The sequence below is a fragment of the Lissotriton helveticus genome, chromosome 3_1 (genome assembly GCF_964261635.1).
Source record: "Lissotriton helveticus chromosome 3_1, aLisHel1.1, whole genome shotgun sequence".
NCBI lineage: Eukaryota > Metazoa > Chordata > Amphibia > Caudata > Salamandridae > Lissotriton > Lissotriton helveticus.
In genome coordinates this window covers 796,220,359-796,243,995 of record NC_136061.1, presented here as the reverse complement: position 1 = coordinate 796,243,995, position 23,637 = coordinate 796,220,359, and the positions used below count along the sequence as shown (strand labels likewise).

The following is a 23,637-nucleotide window of genomic DNA, read 5'->3' as shown; positions in this document are numbered from 1 at the left end:
TATGTGGTGGAAGCCGTTTTAAGGTCAACTAAATGATGGTTTGGTTTGCAAACCTTATTTGTAATCAGAATTTTGTGGGACCACGTGGGGGCAGAGGTGCTTCATTCTCAGTTACACAGCCTGTCTCCTGGTAAAGTGGCGGGGTGGGCCGGAGGAGTGCGGAGGGTTCGGTTAAAAAAAAATTACCTGTTCGCTGCTGCGTCTCCAGCAGCATCTCATTCTTCCGTGTTCTGGGCACAGGCTCCCAGAATGCACTGTGGCCAATCCTGACACTACATGAAAGCAGCATCTGGATTGCCCTGAGCACCTGCAACTTGCGCTCCCAGGCAGACTGGGAGCCTGAGCCTGCTCTCGCCAGCCCCAGCAACACAGCTGAGGCTGGAGATAGCTTCACTGTGCATGAGGGTTTGGCCGGCCTGAGACAGCTGGCCAAACCCTCATACGCAATGAAGGGAGTGCCCACCAGCAGTGTCATCCCTTGGACCCACCCCCTAAGACTCGTCAGAGTCCTGGGGCAGATCCAACAGATTAAAATAAAACAGGTTTAAAACCCGTTTTTATTATAGCTCCTCCGCTGTAATGGAGCATCCGCCTCTGTCATTCTACCATCTCTGCAGACCAGGGCATAGACGTGGGAGGTACAAAAAAAGACCCCAACAAAAAAAAATGTTTTGGGATCCATGGTTTACGAACCGATGTAGTCATAAACTGATCTGATCGTTACCTTCTTAACCTATCTTCCATATTTAGGGTACCCAAAATAATCAGATCTGTAGACCGAGAGTTGGTCCATGAGTTCAAAAATATGTGTAAAGAGAATAGGTAGTGGGCACAGGGCATGGCCAAAAGTGGTGACGTCTGTGTAGTACCTGCTTGACATGTTGGCATGGGTTCTGTGGAAAGGTCATTGCCTAAAGCTATACCATGTTCCCAGCTCCAATTGCATGACTACATTTCTTTCCACTCCCCTTTGAGGCGACCCCTCCAGCCATGCCACCGCAGTACCACTGCGTGTTGGGGGATCACTTGCAACTTCTGCAAGAGGAAGTTACAGCCCTCTTGGCCAAGGGGGCCATCGAGCGCATTCCTGGGCCAAAAGTATAGTGTGGTTGTTACTCCCACTACTTTCTGGTTCCCAAGATGCGCAAAGGGGGACTACGCCCTATCTTGAACCTGCGGAGCGTTGACAGCTTCCTCCGGAAGGAGAAGTTCAAGATGCTGACTTTGGCTCAGGTCTTAGCTGCCCTAGACCCGGGAGACTGGATGGTAGCGTTGGACTTGCAGGACGCCTATTTCTACATTCCCGTCCTGCCGGCCCACCAGCGCTACCTGCGGTTCACGGTAGGCCACGAGCACTTTCAGTTTACCGTGCTCCTCTTCGGCCTTACCAGCGCCCCGCGGGTGTTCACGAAAGTGATGGCAGTGAAGGCGGTCTCGCCCCAGAAAGACATCAGCCACCTCCAGACTACGGCCGACCTCCCGCACCTGCTGGGGTTCTCCATCAATGTGCCGAAGTCACACCTGTGTCCGTCTCAGAAGCTCCCTTTCATCTGAGCGGTTCTAGACTCGGCGCGGTTTCGGGTTTATCCTCCCAAACAGCGGGTTCGGGATATTCAGGCTCTGATTCCGATCTTTCAGCCGTTATCCCGAGTCTCGGTCAGGTTGACACTGCGGCTTCTGGGGCTGATGGCCTCCTGCATCCTTCTGGTGCATCACGCCAGGTGGCGGATGCGGGCTCTGCAGTGGGACCTGAAGTTTCAGTGGGCCCAGCATCAGGGCAACTTGTCTGACCATGTCTTGATCTCGGAGGGCACTGCAAGACAGTTGCAGTGGTGGCTCACGGACCGCGATTGGGTCAGCGGCAGATCCCTCTCCCTACCCCAACCGGAGCACGTTGTTGTGACGGACGCATCCCTCCAGGGCTGGGGTGGCCACATGGGAGAGGCGGAGATCAGAGGCCTCTGGTCTCCGGCGGAGTTCCGGCTCCACATCAACCTTCTGGAGCTGCGGGCGATCCGGCTTGCACTGAAGGCATTCCTCCCCTCTGTCCTGGGGAGTGTAGTGCAGGTGTTCACGGACAACACCACCGCCATGTGGTACTTCAACAAACAGGGCGGGGTGGGGTCGTGGACCCTATGCCAGGAGGCTCTGCACCTCCTGGCAGTGGCTGGAACATCAGGGCATGACCCTGTTGGTTGAACACCTGGCAGGTTCCCTGAACACCAGGGCAGACGAACTCAGCCATCGGTGCATGATGGATCACGAATGGCATCTGAACTCGGACGTGGCGCAAGGTCTCTTTCAGCAATGGGGAGAGCCTTGGTTAGACCTATTCGCCACAGATGAGAACGCGCAATGTCATCAGTTCTGCACGTTGGAATTTCCAAGGCGGCACTCGCTTGGAGACGCTTTTCGTCACGAGTGGAGTTGCGGTCTGTTGTACGCCTTTCCGCCTATACCACTTCTGCCCAGAGTGCTGAAGAAGATCAGGCACGACCGTGCCCAAGTCATCCTTCTGGCTCCAGACTGGGCACGAAGATACTGGTATCCTGAGCTACTCAGCATGTCAGTCGATTCGTCTGCCTCTTCAGGAAGACCTTCTATTGCAGCGGCAGGGGACGGTCCTCCACCCGAACCTGTCCAGCCTCCACCTCCATGCGTGGAGATTGAGCGGCAACAGTGGAGGCCATTTGACTTGCCTCCTGAAGTCTGTGATGCTATTCTGGCAGCCAGGCGTCCCTCCACAAAATCGGTATACGCCTGCAGGTGGAACAAATTTGTGGCATGGTGCACAGCAAAGGCTGTGGATCCACTTTCTGCCCTTCTTTCTGAGGTTCTCCTCTTTCTTCTTTCTCTTGCCCAGCAGGGTTCTGCTCTGGGCACTATCAAGGGCTACCTCTCTGCCATTTCCGCCTTCTTAAGGCTCCCTGACCAGCCCTCTTTGTTCAAGTCCCCAGTTGTAAATAGGTTCTTGAAGGGCATCACTCATACGTTCCCCCCTGTTCCTTTCGTGATGCCTCAGTGGGACTTGAACCTTGTTCTGACTTATCTGATGTGCGCTCCCTTTGAGCCACTTCATAACTGTCCTCTTCATCTTCTTACCCTTAATACTGCATTCCTGGTTGCCATCACCTCTGTCAGGAAAGTGAGTGAGCTCCAGGCCCTTTCTTCACAACCTCCTTTCCTTTCTGTCCATCCGGACAAAGTTGTGTTGCGGACGTGACCCTCTTTCCTGTCCAAGGTAGTCACAGCCTTCCACACCGGGCAGTCCATCACCTTGCCCACCTTCTTTCCACCTCCGCATCCCTTGAAAGAGGAAGAGAGGTTCCACCGTCTGGACCCAAAACGTGTGCTCTCATACTATCTGGATCGCACGCACCAGTTCCGGGTGGATGACAAACTCTTTGTTGGTTATGTGGGCGCTAAGAAGGGACGGGCGGTGCACAAACGGACAATTTCCAGATGGGTCATCTTGTGCATCAAGGCTTGTTATTCAGTGGCTAAAAAGGAGCCTCCTGTGGGGCTACGTGCCCATTCCACTCGGGCCACGGCGGCTACTACTGCCCTGGGTCGGGGAGTCCCCTTGCAGGACATCTGTCAGGCAGCTACGTGGGCCTCACTGCACACGTTCGCAAGACACTACTGCCTGGACAGCCAAGTCCGGAGAGATGGCTTTTTCGGCCGTTACGTTCTCCAGGACTTTCTGGTGTGATTATTGGTTTGTAGACCCACCACCGGGGTTGGTATTGCTGGGGTATCTATTCTAAGGTAAGGAATCTAATACTAACCTGTTTCTTTCAGATGCACAAGTTACTTCCCTTCGGTAACGATATATCTGTAAGAAACAGTAGTTAGTATTAGATTCCTTACCGCTGCGAACCGATATCCCTTTTCAGGGCCCTTGTTTCATGGCACCAGTGTTGGTTTTTATCATGGCTCTGCGTTTCTGGCGCGGAAAAGCTGTGTATAAGAATTGATGTCAGTGCGCGAGGGCGGCGTCTAAGTACTCCGGCGACGTCATCCCTGCACCAACGACGACGGGCGCGGAGCCGCAGACGACGCCTACCGACGCGCAGGGGTACTGCTACGCAAAAATATCCGGATCCAGACTGACGCCTGAGAATATTCTAAGGTAAGGAATCTAATACTAACTACTGTTTCTTACAGATATATCGTTACCGAAGGTAAGTAACTTGTGCGTTATGGGCATTGGTCATGCAGTGTGTGCACTACTCACAACGGATAAATTATAATATTTAAAAAAAATATAAATTAAAGAAACTTTGGAGCTTCTGCTTCTCTACTAAGGTAAAATATAAACTTGCATCAAAAATTCCTTTGAAATGCTGCACTTCACTTGTTATTATTAGCTGTGCAGTCACAAGTTCCCAGCCCTACTTCACTGCTCATGACTTCATACAAGGTATTACGATTGGCATACGTTATGATTTCACCAACTACCTCATTGATGATGCAGATGATTGCCCCTGGGCCCAGTGCTCCTCTGTGAGGTGCCGACGTGCCCTGCGTGCTGGTAGGCTTCCTTATAGAAATAAGTATAGTCAGCTTTTACAATGTGCTCCTCTGTCTTTCTGTGATCACACAGTTCTCCTTCAAAATCACGCAGAAACAAATTATTAGTCAATGAATATTTCAACAATCTTGAAAAATCACCACATTTTTACTAAATTGCCTGAACTAAATTTGGCGTTTTATTTTGCGTCTAATGCAGATCTATTAGCGACTGTCTTTTCTTTTAAATGTGCATGTCTAATTGTGTTTACTAAAAATCGTGTATGTGATCCCTTCTAGCGCAACAGCTGGCCTTCCCATCTAATGCACCCTTACCTCCTATGTCACAGACACCTCAACCCCCCCTAAGCAATGGAGTTCACTACACATTTGTCTAAGCACCTTTGAAAGTAAGGACTAACTAATATTTTCTTGTTGTGTTTCTGCGTCTTGTCCTTTCAGGTTTTAATTTTTTTAAAATTTCTTTGATAAAGTACGACCATACAAAATGCCATTAGTTGTGTTTTTGCAGTCATTTGGCATGTTTTGTTCATCAATGATATAAATGAGCTTAGTGGACAAATGCAATGGGAATGTGCTACCTTATTAATTTCGTCGACTTAATTGTAACTATGATTAACACTATTTATTATAGTATACAGGAAAATATATTTGTATTTCCACTTCATGAAACCCATGATGAGAGTATGTGTGAGACTTTAGGCTTAACCTATGGTAAAAACGAATCTCCTACCTATGCTGACAAGGGTTTGATATGACAAGCTTTGTCCCTACGGATTTATTTCAAGTTAGCACAGAATTTGCTTTCTGATCCTCTCCTCACTTTAATTAACCAAGTGGTAAAATATTAAGCCTTTGGACTTTGGACATCTGTCACACTGAGCCAACAGCAAGACACCTGAACTAAACAGTAATTGTTACGTTAATATTTGCCAGGAGAATTATTTGGTGTGACAAAAAGAAAAACACAATGTTGTGTCACTTGTGAAGCTATGGGAAGTACACAGTGTTCGTCTCGCCTCACAATCTTAGCCCGCAACCTGTTTAGCTCATTCTTGGAATTCCTGTAGATAACATCTTTTTGGCCCATGCCGACATTATTAATATCTCTGGTTTAGAACATGTTCTAATAGTAATGGCAAATTTGTGCTATCGATGAGGGTTGTGGTCTAATGGAGTTTCAGTCATGATCGTCGCAACATTCCATAAAGCACAGAAAAAGGAGACCTGTAGTTATGGGCGTGGTCATAAAATATAGAATGGATAAAATCTAAATTGATAATGACAACATCCTATTTGTAGGAACTAACTTTCCTGCTCTTAACTAAGCGAGATGTGCCAGTGTGACCTGAACTTAATTACATTGAAGTGAGGGCTGCTTTTCTTGGACACTAAGGGCCCAATTACGAGTCGGATGGATACTGCTCAGCCTGATTGTTAGACCTGGCATCCTTGCAGGCTGGGAGACATTGAAAGTGAATACACGCAACAAAAAAATTCACGATGGGTTGTAAGTGAAGGTAATCAATATTATGTGTGCTCCTGGGGTGGCGTCTTCCATTCACAACATCATATGAAACAATGATTACTGCACATCCTAGAAAGGAAGTGAATCCCTGGGCACAACTTTTCATCCTGATAATAGGATCCTCAGGTTGTAAATAAAGATAATCCAAAAGGAATGTTCAATCCTTATTTTTATTCATTCTTTTGTGATTAGCGTGATCGCATGCATTCAAATGCATCACTGTAACGTCAAACTGTATATAATCATTTAGTCCTTTATGCTACAATATGTTTGTTGTAGGATTGATCCCCGATGAAGGGTAAGATACCTGAAATGCATTGGATATCCCAATCCAGTAATATGATTTAAGGTCCATCGCTATAAATGTATGAAGCAAAACCACAAGAATTAATACAAATATTGAATAAAAATAAGGTTTGAACATTCCTTCTGGAATATCTTTATTTACAACCTGAGGATCCTATTATCAGGACGAAAAGTGGTGCCCACACCCTTTCTAGGATGTGCAGTAATCATCCTTGCTGGCTGTTCGAGGCCCTCATCCATCCGCAGGCTCCAGCCTGTGCCTCGTCCTTGGTGGTCCAGTGGTAGACAACTCTGCTCTTCTGCCTCTCTTGCCTTTTTCCTCTTTTTATCTTTCCTTATCTGCTTCTTTCCTCTGTGCCCTCTTTTTCTCTTCCCTCTGTTTCTTTTTCCTTTGCCTGTGCCATTTTCCCTGTGCTTCTCCTCTGACACTGCTGCCCCGTGGCCCCTCCCCCACTCTTTCCTTCCCAGCTGACCTGCTTTCCGCCTGATCCCTAAACAATTGCGGCCACTGCATATCCGTACCCGCACCTCAAAGACAAGCCCGTCTGCGCCCGTCCGTGACTCGACTGCGACCAGCATCAGGGTCCCTGATCCTCTGACCTGCCTCCGCTACGACTTCAGCAACCTCCATGCTCTCAACTCCAGACTCAACAACAACTGCCAGCTCTCAATGCCGAACAACACCCAAGGCCCTCTCACCTGTCTACACAGCTGTCGCACCTTCACCCACCTCCGAACCCCAGCAGCATCCCCCAGCCTACTGGACTGCACCACTCACAAACCACTCAACTACATCCTCTTCAACATACTTTCCCTGCACAAGCACGCCATAGAAATATGGGACCACCTCAACACCTACTCGCCCGACGTTGCCTTCCTCACAGAAATCTAGACCAACTCTGCACCCGACATAGCCACCGCCATTCCTGACGGATACAAGAATCTGTGCAAGGATAGCGCCATCCTCCTAGGAGGAAGCCTGCCATTGTTCACAAAAGCACCCTCCGCATGACGACCACCATCCTGTACGACACAAAGACCCTCATGGAGCACCTCCACTTCCCAGTCCAGACCAAACCAAAAACAATTCTCCACAGAACCCTCATCTACACGCCGCCGGGCCTGCGCTCCCTTTACTGATTCCATTATCGTACCCCACACCCTTGCCTCCACAAACTACATACTACTCGGAGACCTAAATTTCCACGTGGACAACCACAATGACTCAAACACCACCTCCCTCCTAGAGAACCTCGCCAACATAGGACTGAAGCAACTAGTCACTGCCCCCATACACACAGCAGGACACACACTTGCCCCTGTCTTCACTGAAGGAAACAACATCCCACAGTACACAAGCATGCCCTCCGCCCCCCCCCCCCCCAGAATCTGGAACAAAGTCACCGAATACCAGCTCATCTCTGACCTCATCAACAGCCCACCACCGACTACTCCAGACACAAACTCCGCAGCATGCGACCTCCACCGCTGGAACATGAACTGCGCCGATACATTCGCCCCCCTCAAGAAAGCCACAGGAAGACACATCAAGAAAGCAAGCTGGCTCACCTCTGCACTACAAGAATCCAGACATGGAGGAACAACAAAACCCCAGAAACATGAGCCGCCTTCAAAGCAGCCACCACCGCACACCACCATTTCATCAAACCCACAAGGAGGAAATCCCTCCAAGACAGAATCCTCGCCAATGCTCACAAAACCAAAGACCTCTTCTCCATCATTAAGGAATTCACCAAACCCTGCAGCAAAGCAACAGACGTCCCACCCTCCCAAAAACCTCTGTGACAGACTCTGCATCTTCTTCCACCACAAGATTAAGATGATCTATGACAACTTCAACATCCAAGACCTCTGTTACGCTTGGAGCGGGTAAGGACGCAGCATTGATGGGCAACAACCGGGCTCGGGTTAACTGAGGCTTTATTGATGCTAGTAAATGGTCAGTACAACTCCTCCTGACTGGTGTACGCCTCTGTGGGGATCTGCTTCGGCTTCGTCTCCGTTGGCGGTCCTTCTCCTTGCGGAACCCTTCCGGACTTCTGTGGGATGGCTCTTCCTCCTCGGAGTCTGTCGCTGCTGGGCTCGTGCTCCCCAATGAGGGAAACAGAAAATAAAAGGGCTGTGTGAGACTTCCGTTCAGTCACGTGGTTCAGGGGAAGGGAGTGAGGGGATGTCGCCGGTGCTCGACTTACTAACAGTGCACTAGTGGTGAGTGAAGGGTAAAGTGCACAGGGAAAAGGGTACCGGGATTCAGGTTTCCCTTGGCTTAGTACCTAGAGTACTTCTACCGCCGACCCAGCCCCGCAACCGGTCACGCACCTGTACAAACCACGCACCTCCCCTGGGTGAGTGGCTGGGCGGCTCGTGGGAACGGTGGCCTCCTGGCTTTCCTCCGTCCTCGGCAGACGCCGCCTCTGCCTCGTTCTGACGACTCTTCTCCGTGTCTCCCCCGGCCTTGGATGTTTCTCGCCGCTCTCCGTCTCCCTCTGTATACCACGATCCTCCCTCCGATGTTCCTCTCCTTCCGACTTCCTCTCCTCCGTACTCCGTATTCGCCTCCTGTATCTCCGCACTCCAACCGCTCCTCTCCACTACCTCCGGGTGAACAAGCACACCTGCGGCTCCGTGGGTCCTCCCTTTGACGGGAATGCGTCGCTGGCCGGCTCCTCCCACTCGTTCTCTGTCCACGAATTAAAGGGCCATTCCCCTTCCGCCGTATCGGCAATACTTGACTCCACGTCCTGTGGTGAGGGAAGAGAGAGAGGGGGGAGTGGTAAAAGTGCAATGTCATTCTCTTCTCCGTCTTTCGGACCGTCCCGAGGGTTTCTGGGACTGGTAGGCGGCCGGCATGAGTCATATCCCTGAGTCCTCCGGTACACCCCGTTACAACCTCCTATCGCTCCATTGCACGCCACACAACAGATCCTTCTCTATTAGACCCCACTCATGATAGAAAATCCCTTGAAGACCATGAAAGGCATCCACACCGGAGCAACCTCAGACCCCTGCCCACATCACATCTTTCATATAGCTGCCTCTGCCTTCATTCCCGAACTACGCCAGACTATCAACTGCTCCTTTGAGACCACCACCTTCCCCATTGACTGAAAACACACTCAAGTCAACCCCCTACTGAAAAAAACCTCTGTAGACCCGACAGACCTCTAAAGACTTCAGGCTCATCTCCCTGCTTCCATTTGCAGCCAAGGTCAGCAAAAATGCCATCAATACCCAGCTAGCAAACTTCATTGAAGCTAACAACATCCTGGACATCTCCCAATCCAGATTCCTGCAGCAACCACAGCACCAAGACTGTCCAACTCACTGCCAACAATTGTTCCCTCCTTGACCAGGGGGAAACGGCAACCTCATCCTTCTGAACCTCTCGGCTGCTACCACACCCTAGCCACCAGACTTCATGACGCCGGCATCCACGGCAAGGCCCTCGACCGGATATGCTCATTCCTCACCGGTAGAACTCAGCATGTCAGACTCCCTCCCTACCTCTCAGAACTGACTGTGGTGTGCCACATGGCTCCTCCCTCAGCCCCACCCTCTTCAACATGGACATTGCCCCCCTTGCAACCATCATCAGGAGCAACAAGCTCAAAATCATCTCATATTACGGCGACACCAGGCTCATCCTCTCCCTCACCAACGAACCCAGCAACAACAAACACAACTTCCAAGAAAGAATGAAAGCTGTCGCCACCTGGATGAAGAACAGCTATCTGAAACTCAACTCTTAGAAAACAGAAGTCCTCATCCTTGGTTCCACCCCCTCTGCATGGTGTGACTCCTGGTGGCCCCCGCACTTGAAAATCCTTGGCTCCACCCCCTCTCCATTGTATGACTCCTGGTGACCCCCGCACTTGAAAATCCCCTTACCCCGATGGACTACACACGAAACCTCGGCATTATACTCCACTCATCCCGCACAGTGGACCACCAGTGCAGCGATGTATTCTCGACCTGCTTTAACACGCTCTGTATGCTTCGAAAATTGTCACACACGCTCTCATCAGCAGCAGTCTGCACTACGCAATGCCCTCTCGGCCGGAATCAACAAGAAACTCCTTTGCAAACTCCAGACCGTCCAGAACGCAGCAGCCAGACTGATCCTCGACATCCCCCATCGCAGTCACATCACCCAACACCTCCATGATCTCCACTGGCTACCAGTCGAAAGAAGAATAACCTTCAAACTCCTAAGCCTATGCTTAAAAGGCCCTTTACATGACCTGACCAATATACCTGAACACCCGCCTCTCCTTCCACATGTTCGAGTGTGGTGTTTACCACATAATTTAGCACGGAAGTGTGCTATCTGAAATAACAAGACACACGTGTCAAAATGCAGGAATTGAGTCAGGAGTGACACTTTATTCAAACAATTTAGAAAATAAATGTAAAAAACATGTAATTAATCAAACATAACACCCTGCAACCTACCAAGTAACAAGTTTCAAAGACACATCACAGATCATGAGCAAAAACATGCAATCTAGTAAGTATAAAATCACAGCAATCCAAAGAAAAAGAGAGAGAGAGAGAGAGAGAGAGAGAGAGAGAGAAAATGAATATCAAAGTACAATGAAGCATTTCAACCTCGATAAAGAGCTAAATCAATCGGTTAACCGGGAACACAATCAGCGTGAAAAATACACTGCACAAGGTGGTCAATGAATGGGCCGATGAGCAGCCCTTTCGTAACCGTTGACCACAAGATCTAACTTTGTCAGGTGACTGACCACAGAACATAATAAAAAATTGAAAATGTTGTATCACCGCTTGGAAGCTTTAAGGCGGAAGCTCCTTATGTGGTACATAGCACATGGAAAGGTTATAGTCGCTTTAATGCATGTAGCTGTCGTAGTTTCAAATGCAAGCAAAACTTTAGGTGAGAATGTATGGGATGTATGGGAAGTTAAAGTTAGCCCCCATACCTTCTGTTACCCCATCTTGTTCTTCTAGATGACGGATGCATCCTGTTATTGCTACATCTTCGTGATGTTCAGAAAGGTGTGCACACAGAGAGTGGGGGCCTGGCGACATGTTTATCAGAAAAGCAGTGAACTTTGGTTTGTGGCCTTCGCAGGAGAGATAGCTGTAATCTTTTTAGATAGGCATAATGCCTACTGTTTCAGTGAATGCTTGAGGCCGTAGGGACAATTTAGCACACCTTTCCCTATTGACTAACAGGGACATTCAGGACTCTCATGCTTCAGGTGAGGCACTATATGGTAAAACTGGACCCTTCTTTATTTCCCTCCTCTTGTTCATTCTTGAACAAAACTCTTACACCGTATTTTGCAGGCCCTCCTTCTACCTGGGGCATCCAAGGGGTGTCGTTTTCATAGAAACATAGGCTGTCCTGTGGCTTCTTTAACTCCACAGTCTCCCTCAGGTATGTCAACGAGGGATGTATAGGCTATCAGACAGAGACACGTTAGTGATAGATTCCTTACCTTAGAATATCCCCAGGCGTCAGACTGGATCCGGAAAGTTTTTCTGCTTAGCAGTACCTCAGCGCGCCAGTAGGTGGCGTCCTGCGGCTCCGCCACTAGCGTCATAGGCGCCGAGATGACGTCACAGAGAGTACTTAGGCGCCACCCATGCGCGCTGACGTCAGTTCTTTCTGTTTCCATGCCAAAAGTGCAGATCCGGATAGAGCATGTACCTCGGTAATTTTTTGGCCACTTTTTGAGACTTTTTTTGTCTCTTCAATTTGTCTCCTGGTGCACGTAGGGATGCCCGGCTTCAAGTCTTGTGGGTCGTGCCGCCGTAATATGTCGGTGGCGGACCCCCATGATGTCTGCCTCTACTGCCTGGAGACCGACTATGGCTCCCGGGATTGTTGGGGCTGTCGAGCTATGGCCCCGAAGGCCATGCGAGAGTGGCGCCGGAAGTTGCTGGAGACCCGGCACTCCTCTAACTGCCGCTCGGGGTCTAGAGGCCGTCCGGGGGACCGCTCCCGGGACCGGAACCGTCGCTCTTCGGGCTCTAAGTCTTCGCATTCAGACTCTGGTAAGCGATGCCATAATAAGAAGTCGAAGAAGCGTGCTCGCTCTCCGACATCCCCCTGTCGCTCCATGGAGGCGGACGAGGGGTACAGGGGCTCCGCCCTTGCGGCTCCTCCGGAGCCTGGGAGTCCCTCGGCCTACCCGTCATGCCCGGGTCCGTCTGTGACTCCCGAGCAGATGCAGGAATTTCTTGCTGCCATGGATCGCCTTTTTAGGCCTCGGGCTCCCGCTGGCGCGCCTGTAGGCCCTGCGGTTCCGTGTCCAGATCCTGTTGACCCAGCGGCACCGCCCCTGGTGCCGGCCCTGGAACCACTGGATCCAGAGCCATTGGCTCCAGCCATGGCACCACAAGGTGCAGCGCCGCTGGCTCTGGCCACGGTGCTGCCCTTAGCTCCGGCCCCTTCGCCGTCCCTGGCTCCGCCACAGGCACTGCACTGGGTGCCGTTTATGCCGTCCCTGTCCGGTTCCCGGACCATTTTGTTCCGGCCTGGGATGCGATGCAAGCGCAGCCCTGGCTGGCGCCATTCCCGGCGCTGCTGACCCCCTCTCCGGCTCCGGTCCTGCTGCCGCGGCTTACTCCTCCTACCATGGAGCCAGATGAGGACTGGGACGGCTCCGAGGACCCCCTTGCTACCCCCAAGTAGCCTGAGACACTCCATTTGTCAAGAACATAAATTTGTAACAATAGGCATAACACATACCTATTTTGTCATGGGCATGGGCATGGTTGTCCGTGGGGTATGGATGGATTCATCGCTTACTGCTGGAGGTGATGATACTGTTATGAATCCATGCTTCCTAGTGAGAGCTGCCCTAAAGTCCAGGTTAAGAAGTCCTCTTTTATACATCTTCCTTATCTCCTCCTCAACATCAGCCCGCGTTAGTGATAACCTGGTGTGTTATGGGGATTGGTCCCATATTGTGACATTCACTACCAGGTTAAAAATGTCAGCCTTAAATATCTGGACTTGTCCTTGGATGCAACAGAGGAACAGGTGTAGAAGACACTTGGCAGTGTGTGGTGGTACTTCCCTAGGGAAAGTCAGTCTGTCTGCACCTACATCATGGTGAATGTATGAGCACACGTAACATGATTCTTCTGTCCTTCAACTATGGCCATTTCACTGTAACACATATTGTCTTGGAGAGTCTCTGGGGCATCCCTACGATGACAAGACAATAGTGGGGGACAGAGTGTGACATCAAGGGTAGCGTCCCATTCAGTATAATTTTCAACGGGGGAAGGAGAGGGGGACGCGGGATGTACATAGGTACTTGGGGCGCTGATGTTACTGGTAGAGGTATTGGAACCTGTTGCGTGGTAGTCATTACCCCCAGTACTTGTTTTAGCAGGAAAAGGGGAAAGGTATATGGGGTGCATAGTGGTGCGGACGGCTTTAACAGTTTGAGGAATACAAGCCTTTTTATCAACACAATGACAAATAACAGTGAACCATTGGAAGTGCCACTCCGACAATAATATAGAATAACAAAATACAAGTACATAACTTCACATAAGACACTTCAGTGCTGCGGGTGTTGTGGCAGCGGCTGAATCCTTAGCCCATCAAAAGATCAGCGTCTTCTTCTTCTTGGATGGTCAATGGGAACAAGCTGCCCTCCTCTTGTTCATCATTTAGTGCTGAGGCGGTGCAGGGTCGACCTTGATGTCGCTCCAGTGGATCCATGCGTTCCTTTTGGCAATGTGGACAGCTGTGGGTGAGGAGTCTGTGACATTAAAAGATCCTTCAAACTTTTGATCTTTCCACCATTAGACAGCCTTACGGACAAAGATTTGTGTACTGGAACGGATAGGTGGGAGCTCAGAATAGATGGGGCCCTTCTCCTTTCACTTGGATATCTGAGCAGCGCAGGTGAATTCACACAGATACGAATACATTTCAGCTTTCATAATTTAAGAGGAACTTTCAGTATCAGTTTTAGCTCTAGCTGATGGAACTGGCATATTTATTGATCGTCCAGTGACAAGCTGATGGGGCGTTTGATGGAGGTCAGGACTTGGAGAATTTCTGAGTGAAAACCATCAGCCGTTAACATTTTTTTAACTCTTTGGGTCTGCAGAAGCTAGAGATTTTTAATACTTTTAGCCCTAAACCTCCCTAATCAGTCACCAGACATGGACTGACGAACACTTCTAGGGGTTCTGGACCCTTCTAGAACCCACAAGAGCTGAGACAGCTCCAGCTGCAACTCCCCTTTCCCTATTTATACTAATTAAATTCTAAAACCGCAACCTCAAACGTCGATGTTGTACAATAAATCCTGGCTCAGTACCTGCTCATGTGGTGTATTTTAAAGGAGAGTGTTTTGTCGTGGCAAGACACCAGTCTGCAAGGAAAGGTGGCCTTGGCAATGCTACACATGCAAGCCCTCAACCAACCACACCCAGACATTACACCGAGGCAAGTCAAAGAGAAAAAGCAAAAAGCTCTTTGACTTACCCGTGTGTGTCCGGTAGTTCGGGCAGGAAGAGCCAGCGAGGGGCAAAATCTGACCGCAAGTTTCCCTTCTTACAGTCTGGAAAAAACGTATGCACATCACTTCGAGGTCCCCTAATGTTCGAGTATCATGTTTTTACCACATAGTTTAGCATGGAATTGTGCTATCTAAAATAAGACACACGTCTCAAAATGCAGGAATTGAGTCAGGAGTGACACTGTTTATTCAAACAAATCAGACAATTAATGTAAAAAACAAATCATTAATCAAAAATAACACCATGCAATCTAGTATTTAACAAGTGTCAAAGACACATCGCAGATCATGAGCAAAAACATGCAATCTAGTAAGTTTAAAATCATTGCAATCCAAAGAAAAAGAGAGAGAGAGAGAGAGAGAGAACATGAATATCATAGTACAATGAAGCATTACAAGCTCGATAAAGAGCTAAATCAATTGGTTAACGGGTACACCATTGGCGTGAAAAATACACAGCATGAGTTGTTTAATGAATGGACCGGTGAGCAGCCCTTTTATACTCTTTTAATGAGGAATCATTGACCGCAAGATCTAACTTTGGCAGGTGCCTGATTGCAGAACATAACAAAAAATTTAACATTTTATCAAAACACTTTGTGTCACCTCTCGGAAGCTTTAAGGCGGAAGCTTCTCATATGGTACATAGCACATAGAAAAGTTATTGTCGCTTTAAGGCATGTGGCTGTCATAATTTCAAAGGCAAATAAAACATCAGGTGAGAAAGTATGGAAAGTTACAGTTATCCCCCGCCCCTACTATTACCCCATCTTGTTCTTCTAGATGAAAGAGTCATCCTGTAATTGCTACATCTTCGTGCTGTTCAGAAAGATGTGCACACAGATGACAGTGGCGGAGAGCAGGGTCCTGGTGACGTATTTATGATAAAACCAGTGAACTGAGGTTTGTGGCCTTTGCAGGAGAGATAGCTGTAATCTTTTTAGATAGGCATGAGGCCTACCATTTCGATGAACGCTTGAGGCAGTATGGACAATTTAGCACACCCTTACCCTATTGACTAAGAGGGACATTCAGGACTCTCATGCTTCAGGTGTGGAGAACAATCGCTGAGGCACTATACGGTAAAACTGGACCCTGCTTCACATGCAGCCAAAAGACACCTGTGATCAGCCAACCTTGCTCTGGCCTCCGTCCCACACACCTACAAATCCACAACAGGAGAAAAGTCCTTCTCCTACCTCGCAGCCAAGGCCTGGTTGATTGATTGGTGTGGTTTCCCCTGTCTTTATGCCTGTATTTTTTTGATTGTGTGCTGGATTTTGTTTTTGCTGGTTCAGGTACTCTGTTCACTTAGCCACTGCTGATAAGTGCCCAAGTGCATGTGCTCCATGTGTAAATCGTAATTCTGAATGGTTCTCCATGATTGGCATATTTGATTTACTGGTAAGTCCCTAGTAAATTGCTCGTTGTGTGCCCAGGGCCTGTAGATCGAATGCCACCCACAGAAGTAGCCTTTTAAATGTGTCTAAGACCTGCCACTGCAGTGTCTGCGCATGCCGTTTTTAACTCCCACTAACCTTCCCCATCTTACATGGAGGGCACCCCTAAGGTAGGCCCAAGATACCCCTATGGGCAGGTTGCAGTGTATGCAAAAGGTAGGACATGTACTTGTGTGTTTTACATGTCCTGATAGTGAAATACTGTGTATTTTGTTTTTCACTATTGCACGGACTAGCTCTCCCATAGGCAAATGTAACTTTCAATTGAGAACAGCTAGAGATTTTCAGTTTGGGCTTTCTGAGCTCAGAATTTAATAACACATCTTTAAGATAATTCTGTTTTTCAATTGTGTGGTTGAAAATGCCACTTGTGGAAAATGGGCATTTTCTTGTTTAACCATCTTGTGCTCTGCCAACCTGTGGAATCAGCATCTGGTTTAGACTGGCAGGGCCTTGTTTGTGCATTCACTCCTGACACTTACACAAAGGGAACTGGGGTGTGCCCTGCATACGCTGATGAGTCATCCTGGGCTAGAGTGGTGGGAGGAGTTGTCGCTAACACTTGAATAGGCTGCCTGCACTATGCTGCCTCCACCTCCTGTAGTGTGGCTGGACTAGGGAGGACAGAACTAGCTTTACTGAGCAAGATAGACTTTTCTATTAGACCTAAAACCCCAGATGTTTAGATTACTTCTGGACTAGGAGGACCCTGCAAAGAAGAAGAGCTGAAGATCTGCCAGGAGTACAGCCCCTTTGCTGTGTATTGCTTTGTTGGTTTGTCCTGCAGTTGCTGCTTCTGTCTGTGGCCAGTAGAAAGGACTGGACTTTTGCCTTGCTGTGGTATTCTGCTTAAGAAGATTCTCCAAGGGCTTTAAGTAGATCTTGGCTCATGTTAAGAAGTCTCAGGGACACAAAGCTTCACCTGCAGTATCCTTGAACTCCACTGTTGTGAATTCTGACCTGCCATGTGCCAAATCCAGATCTCGGCCCTTGGAGGTTGTTCCTGCTGCAAAGAACAACAAAGAACGAAAGAAACCTGCAGAATCAATGCTTCACCCTTTTTGCAGGTTGTATTTTACGACGCAGCACCCCCAGGAGATACTCCCGATGCATGGCCTGTGCAGCCGAAGAAACCAACGCTTTACCTGTCAGCGGCCTGAAGAAACGCTGCACGACGAGTTTGACGCACGGGTCTCCAAAGTCCAAGACCCCTGCACAAACTCCGACGAAGGCCCTGCTCTGCGACTAAAAGAAACTGTGCATTGTGGGGCCGCGGCTGAAAAAATTGATGCAGTGCCTGCTTGCCACCACCCTTTTAAATATCACGTTTTGAATTGTTTATGTAGGAGTTTTGTCATTTTGGTCTTGTTTGATTTAGATAAAGAGTTTTCTATACTAGTGTGGTTTGTAGTGTTTTCATTGTGTTACTGTGTGTGTTTTGTACAAATGCTTTATACATTGCGCCTGAGTTAAACCTGTCTGCTCATGCCAAGCTACCAAGGGGGTGAACAGGGGTTATCTGGGTGTGTAACGCCCTTATCCTGACTAGAAGGACGGGTCCCTCCTTGGACAGGGTGCAAGACACTGCCAACTAGAGACCCCAATTCTAACACTGAGCATGACTGGTTCACCTTTCAGTTTCTCCTGGTGCAGGAACAATGGACCCAATTTTACCCACTGGGAAAAAAACACCAGTTAAATTGCTTTAATGTTGGCTGCCAGATGTCGACCACAGGCCTGCCAACCTCCTTCTACTGTAAAGCAGGAGCATGAAATGCTCACTCCTTCCATGTGGCTTCTTCTTCCCTCACCCACCACGCCGATCCTGCTCTCTTCGCCCTGCCTCACACCTGCCCCCTCCACATTAATTTCCCACTTTATCAGAGCAGGCAGTAAATGTGTGCATTAAACCCCTCGTAATAGGAAACACTGGGTAGAATTCTGCCTGGTAAGTCTGGTCCATATACTTATTCTCTATTCCAAGGAGTTTAAATCGCAATTGCAGGAATTCCATGTGGCGATTCGAGCTAGTAATGTTAAGTCTGGCAGCTAGGAACTCCACATTGAAGTCTGCCATACACATAATCGTGTCCAAGGTAGTAAATTTGTTTTTACTGTGCAAATTGCACATTGTGTGTTCTGCAAACATCTGCTTTCTCAAACGGAAGTTATTTTATTTGGTATGATTAAAGGGATCTAATCCAACAAGATTCTTTAGGGTTTGGTGGCATGTTTTTCCTGTATATCTGTTGAAAGGCGGTTTGCAGCGGGATTTCTAAATGTGCCCTTTTGTTTTATCCTTTTGACTAAACCAGGCAGTTTTGTAAGTTTCATTTCTGAGCATTTTAGAGTGTCGCGCCATGATGATCCCTATAAAATAAGAATGCACTTACTCTGCTTGTCACACTACGCGTTTATTAGGCAAGAACGGGCACAGAATCATTACTACAAAAACAGGGTGGTATTCATTTTTTTAATGTATAGCAGTACACAATTTCGATTAAGCTAAAAATATGGAGGTTGATTCAGAGATTGTCATGTCATAAGAAAACCATTACCCTAACAATGATTACAGTACAAAATGGCCCCCTTTGACAGGTTGAACTCCCATTTGCACACAGTGGTTCGATGGGCAATTATATCGGTCTTACAGGTCATTTTTACATTGATATTTCGTTAGAAACCAGCTCCAAAAGAAATTCGATACATAGATTTAAAAACGTGCTACTTTTTAGCTAGAACATATAGGACGTGGTTAAGAGTTAGGTGAAACCGAATTCCGTATGCAATTCTTGGTTATGCAACGGTGAGGGATAGAAGTGATGTGTGGTGAGACCTGACTGTTGGGATCACCTTTGGTAGAGTTGGGGTGATGTCCCTCCCCACATGTTAATTAATTGTTTCAGTTATTCAAAACTCCTGGCAGTAAAGCAGTTTACAATTCACTCTAAATACCCATTGCTCTCGAAGTACCCATATACATAAACAATTTGTTAAGTCAAGTACCTCCTCATTTTACAGTCGAATATTTAATAGCAAAAAATAACCAAATAATAAAATGTGTTTTGAGCTACAAAAATAAATAATAAAATGAATTGTAATTCAACTTGTGGGTCTAATACTGTGCCTGTAGATCAAAAGACTTTCTTGTTCCTTAAACTTCCACCTGCTGTAGAATATGGAGATCTGGCTCTAAAGTGGAAATCTTTATTCACAGAATTTGGATTCCCGGATGGGCACACAATAACGTACTAGGGTCAAAACGCCCTCTTTCTGGACATTTGCATGACTCACTGTGGTTTTGCAGATAGTGCCCTCCATGTACCCCTAAAAAAATACTGGTCAAGTTGGAGAACATTAGCTCTATAACCAGGTTTTTTGTTTGTTAATGTCTCCGTAAGATAGGAACTGGGGAAAAAACTCTTTCATCACTGCTCTATGTCATAATTCATATTTGTTTGAATGCTCTGTCTACCTTAAGTTTGGCCTGGGTAACTAACACATGAAAGTGTTGTAAAATGCACTGTTTTTTGGGATTGGATTGCATTGGTTTAGTGATGCTTGTTTTCTGTTCTTTTTTTTGATTCTCAGCCAAAGCTGTGTACGAACACTGATTTCCAGCCAGCACGACATCAGCTTTCCGCTCTTGTAGAAGAACTCGCCTAACCAGCTTTTTACTAGCTATTTTCAATTATCAGCAGATTTTCACACGTGACCACAACAAAGATGCAAGAAAAGACCGGGTTTTCTACACTGATATAATTCATTTCATGTGCATTATTATTATTGATTATTTTGACACTTATTTTAGTTTTGACTTTTATATATGCAGATGCACTTTTATTACATCATGTAAAATACTGACATTGCATTTTTAAAATAGAGTGTAGTTTAGGTTATTTGTTTGGTGTCTAAGGACTAGTTTCAGTAAAATATTTGGCATTACAACGTTTTCAGGTAGGTCTTATTCATGCAAGTTGCTTTATGTACATATATTTATATAATAGTGAGTGACGAGGTATATCCTACATCACATTCTTTCACAGTTTTTTTTATACAACAGTGCAGAAGCTCTTAAAATAGGGACTAGTGTTTTGAAATCTGTACATATACATTTGATAGATTTTATGTGGCTGGCACAAACACAGTTTTTTTCAAAATCTGTAAAGCAAGGGATATCAAATAAATGACGTCACTCCTCTGAATCATATATTTTGAAACAATAGTAATGCAACACAAATATATACTTTATAAGTATCACAGATCAAAAACACCATAGAGGTTATTTGGTGACAAATCGCAAAGATGAAGGCCAGTCATAGGTACTCTTCACCAGAACCTCAAGATGATACTTTGCTCCATGTTGTGAACCATTGTCCTTTATATTGGTATCAAAATTTGTATTATACAGTTCTTAATGGTTGAGAAACTGGAAAGATACAGTGCACAGTAATTGTGTAATTCCTGTGGATTTTGATAGCACTGTTGTTATCAGTAAGAATAAGCAAACATCATATATATGAATGTTTGTCTGTCACTGTTTCTTTTTTCCATTCATACATATGCATTTCATAAGGGTAACATCATGCAACGATAAAATTGCTTTTCATACTTTCATTAGCCATTTAGAAGCATTGCTTTTCATTTGCAGAGCGCTCTTTAAATCCAAAGTACACTGTAATTGTATAACACAGATGATTTGCTGTGGAAGATAGAGTAAATGTTCTATATGTAAAACAAACTATCACAAAATATGTGGTAGAAAATATGCACTAAACTGCATAAGGATGTTTACAATAAAGCACCACAAGTGCTACAATAGTGTATTATGGAAAGATGTAAAGGTTGGTCACGGCACATATTCAGCAGGAGCCAGACAGGTGTTCTGTTGGTTGAAGAAAATGATTCTCGTTATTCCTTTACCTCCTGATCTTTCAATGTACACAGGAATTGAACATGTTAAATTTACTCTGGGGTTTTAAATTGCTCTTACCTTGCTGGTATTCTGCTAACATCAGCCTACTTCTAAAAAAACACATATGTTAAAATGTTCCCCAAAATATATCTCGAAGACACTTAGTAGTGGAAGCGTGGGTGAGAAACATTTCAATTGTTATGAACTCTAGACATCAAATTGTCCAAGAACACTTTTTCCTTCCTTTCCAACTAGGATTTACCTTTACTCGCACGCCTCTGAGGTATTACACATTGCTGACAAGAATATTCAGTTATCAATACTCCCTTTTAAGGATCGGGCAACAATGATGAGTAAAGTACAATTCATCAGGTGTTTATTTTGTTTAAAATGACAAGGCACATTGTGGCACCTAATGTGTGTCGGGACAGAGTGCCTCAAGTGATTACAACCTGCCACGTATACTCCGATGGTCACCATATCAGTAATACCTTCAAAAACCTCTGCATTATGTGGATTCAAGGCTTCCTATGCAAATACAAGCTCTTTGTGGGAAAGAAGATATGGTTTTGGAAGGATGAAAGCTCTGTTTCTCCTCTTAGATCCTCTTTCATGCATTTGTGTTGCTGCACAAAGTAATTGAACAATTCATTATGATGCTTGTTAAAGCCCCAATCACTCGCTCACTTGAGCTGGCTGTTTCCTTTTTAAATACTGCAGAAAAGCAGTAATAGAACAAATGCATTGCAGCTTTTTTGGACTTATATGCAGCAATAATGCGTAACATATTAAAAGTATTGGGATTGATATAGTTGATAAATGAATAGGGGTAATACGGTATTTGTTCAAAGATAGTTTTTCTAGGAACTTATAGAAGAAAACTTAGATGCATGTTAAACTAAAGCAAGTGGTCATTTGCACTGACCAAAACAAATGACACATTATACGATGTTTTGAAAAAAGTGGCTCTAAAGAAAGTTACTTAAATAGTTCCATTCTTAAGGCACAATAGATATAGTAACCCACAAACGGTGTTACACTGGTCTTTTTATATTGGCTGTACTAAATGTAGGAGAATGGAAACTAGTTTTTCATTCATGTCCATGCCTTGCACCTGTACTGTGTGCCCACCCCTTATAATTCCACTCAAAGAGAGCTGTTACTTTTGAGAATGTTAGAGACATGCACTTTAAGTATGTCCTGCAATCTGCCTTTCACATTTAACACCGAATGAATCCCTTGGTCTGTATACCACTGCAAGCAACATAGTCTGCTTCTAGGTGCTTTCAATAAATACAGATCTAGTGCTTGCGAGGTATACAGAACCGATTTGGGCTAAATGTTGGTTTGCCCAGCTTAACTGTTCTGCTGCGCTGCTATTTGAAAGTTATTTCCAATTTATTAAAGTCAGGCACTGCTAACATCAATAATGGCATGTACGGTGATGTCTTTTTTTGAGATTACAGCCCTAGATGTAGAGTGAAATGCTAATATGTTGCAGTGTTTTGTGAAATGTTGATTTTTCCTTTTGGTGCATCAAAAAATAGTTTAAATGAAGGATAACACTTAAGAAGGGTTTGAGCTAAAAATTCATATTGTATTTTGTCTATATTTGGATAAAACATTCTTTAAAATATATACATATATATATATATTTAGAAAATGCAGTCTATTTTTAACTAACTCAACACTGCCAGTGTCAATTTCATAACGTTTTTGCCAAAATAAAAGAATTTTATTTTTGCCTTTATAAAATATTTTGAAAAATTGTAATTAATATTTTGCAAACAGATGTTAATTTAAATACGATGTAACCATTTGAAAGATTGGTATTCTGTATGTACAGATTAAAATATTTCATTAACGTGTGCTTTTCCTGACTAGTCCCTTATTTAGAAACGTTTATTGAACTATAAACAATGGATGGGACAGTTTCTTTGAGTAGATCTGAACGAAAATAGGTGTGGTAATGCCAAGATTAATCATACTAAGGCTGTAAAAACAGATTTCATTTATATTTCGAACTGTGACTTATTAAATATATATTAAAGTGATATACTGGATACATAATACCACAGTTATTTGCTCAAGTCACCGGAAAGAAATCATAAAGAGGTAGTGGGTAAGTAACAACTGTTATTGCCCATACCACAAGGCAATAATCATATTATCATTCTCTAGCTAGTACACAAAAAGAGCTACCGCAACCTGTATTGCCCGACAAAGTAGCTCCTGCTGCTTCACTTCCTTAATGCGTTAGTGTTTAATCCCATTGTTTCCTCTGTCTGGTACCTTGCCTCGGCTCAAAAGTGCAACCCACCACACTGGCTTACAAATCACTTTCTGTTGCTGTGT

At 45.9% G+C, this 23,637-nt stretch overlaps 1 protein-coding gene across 7 annotated transcripts in view; it reads left to right on the top strand.

The window, feature by feature from the left end:
- Positions 1-23,151, top strand: part of PLEKHA7 (pleckstrin homology domain containing A7) — a 988,577-nt gene extending 965,426 nt beyond the window's left edge. For 5 of the 7 annotated variants that reach the window (XM_078681039.1, XM_078681038.1, XM_078681037.1 and 2 more), the window contains 2 exons: positions 4,813-4,922; positions 19,959-20,097. In XM_078681039.1, coding sequence (XP_078537165.1) covers positions 4,813-4,910 — 98 coding nt within the window. In that variant the 3' untranslated portion in view covers positions 4,911-4,922; positions 19,959-20,097. Of the gene's footprint in view, positions 1-4,812; positions 4,923-19,958 lie in introns of all 7 variants that reach the window. The other 2 variants (XM_078681032.1, XM_078681034.1) reach the window with 2 other exon arrangements.
- The last annotated feature ends 486 nt before the right edge of the window (positions 23,152-23,637 follow it).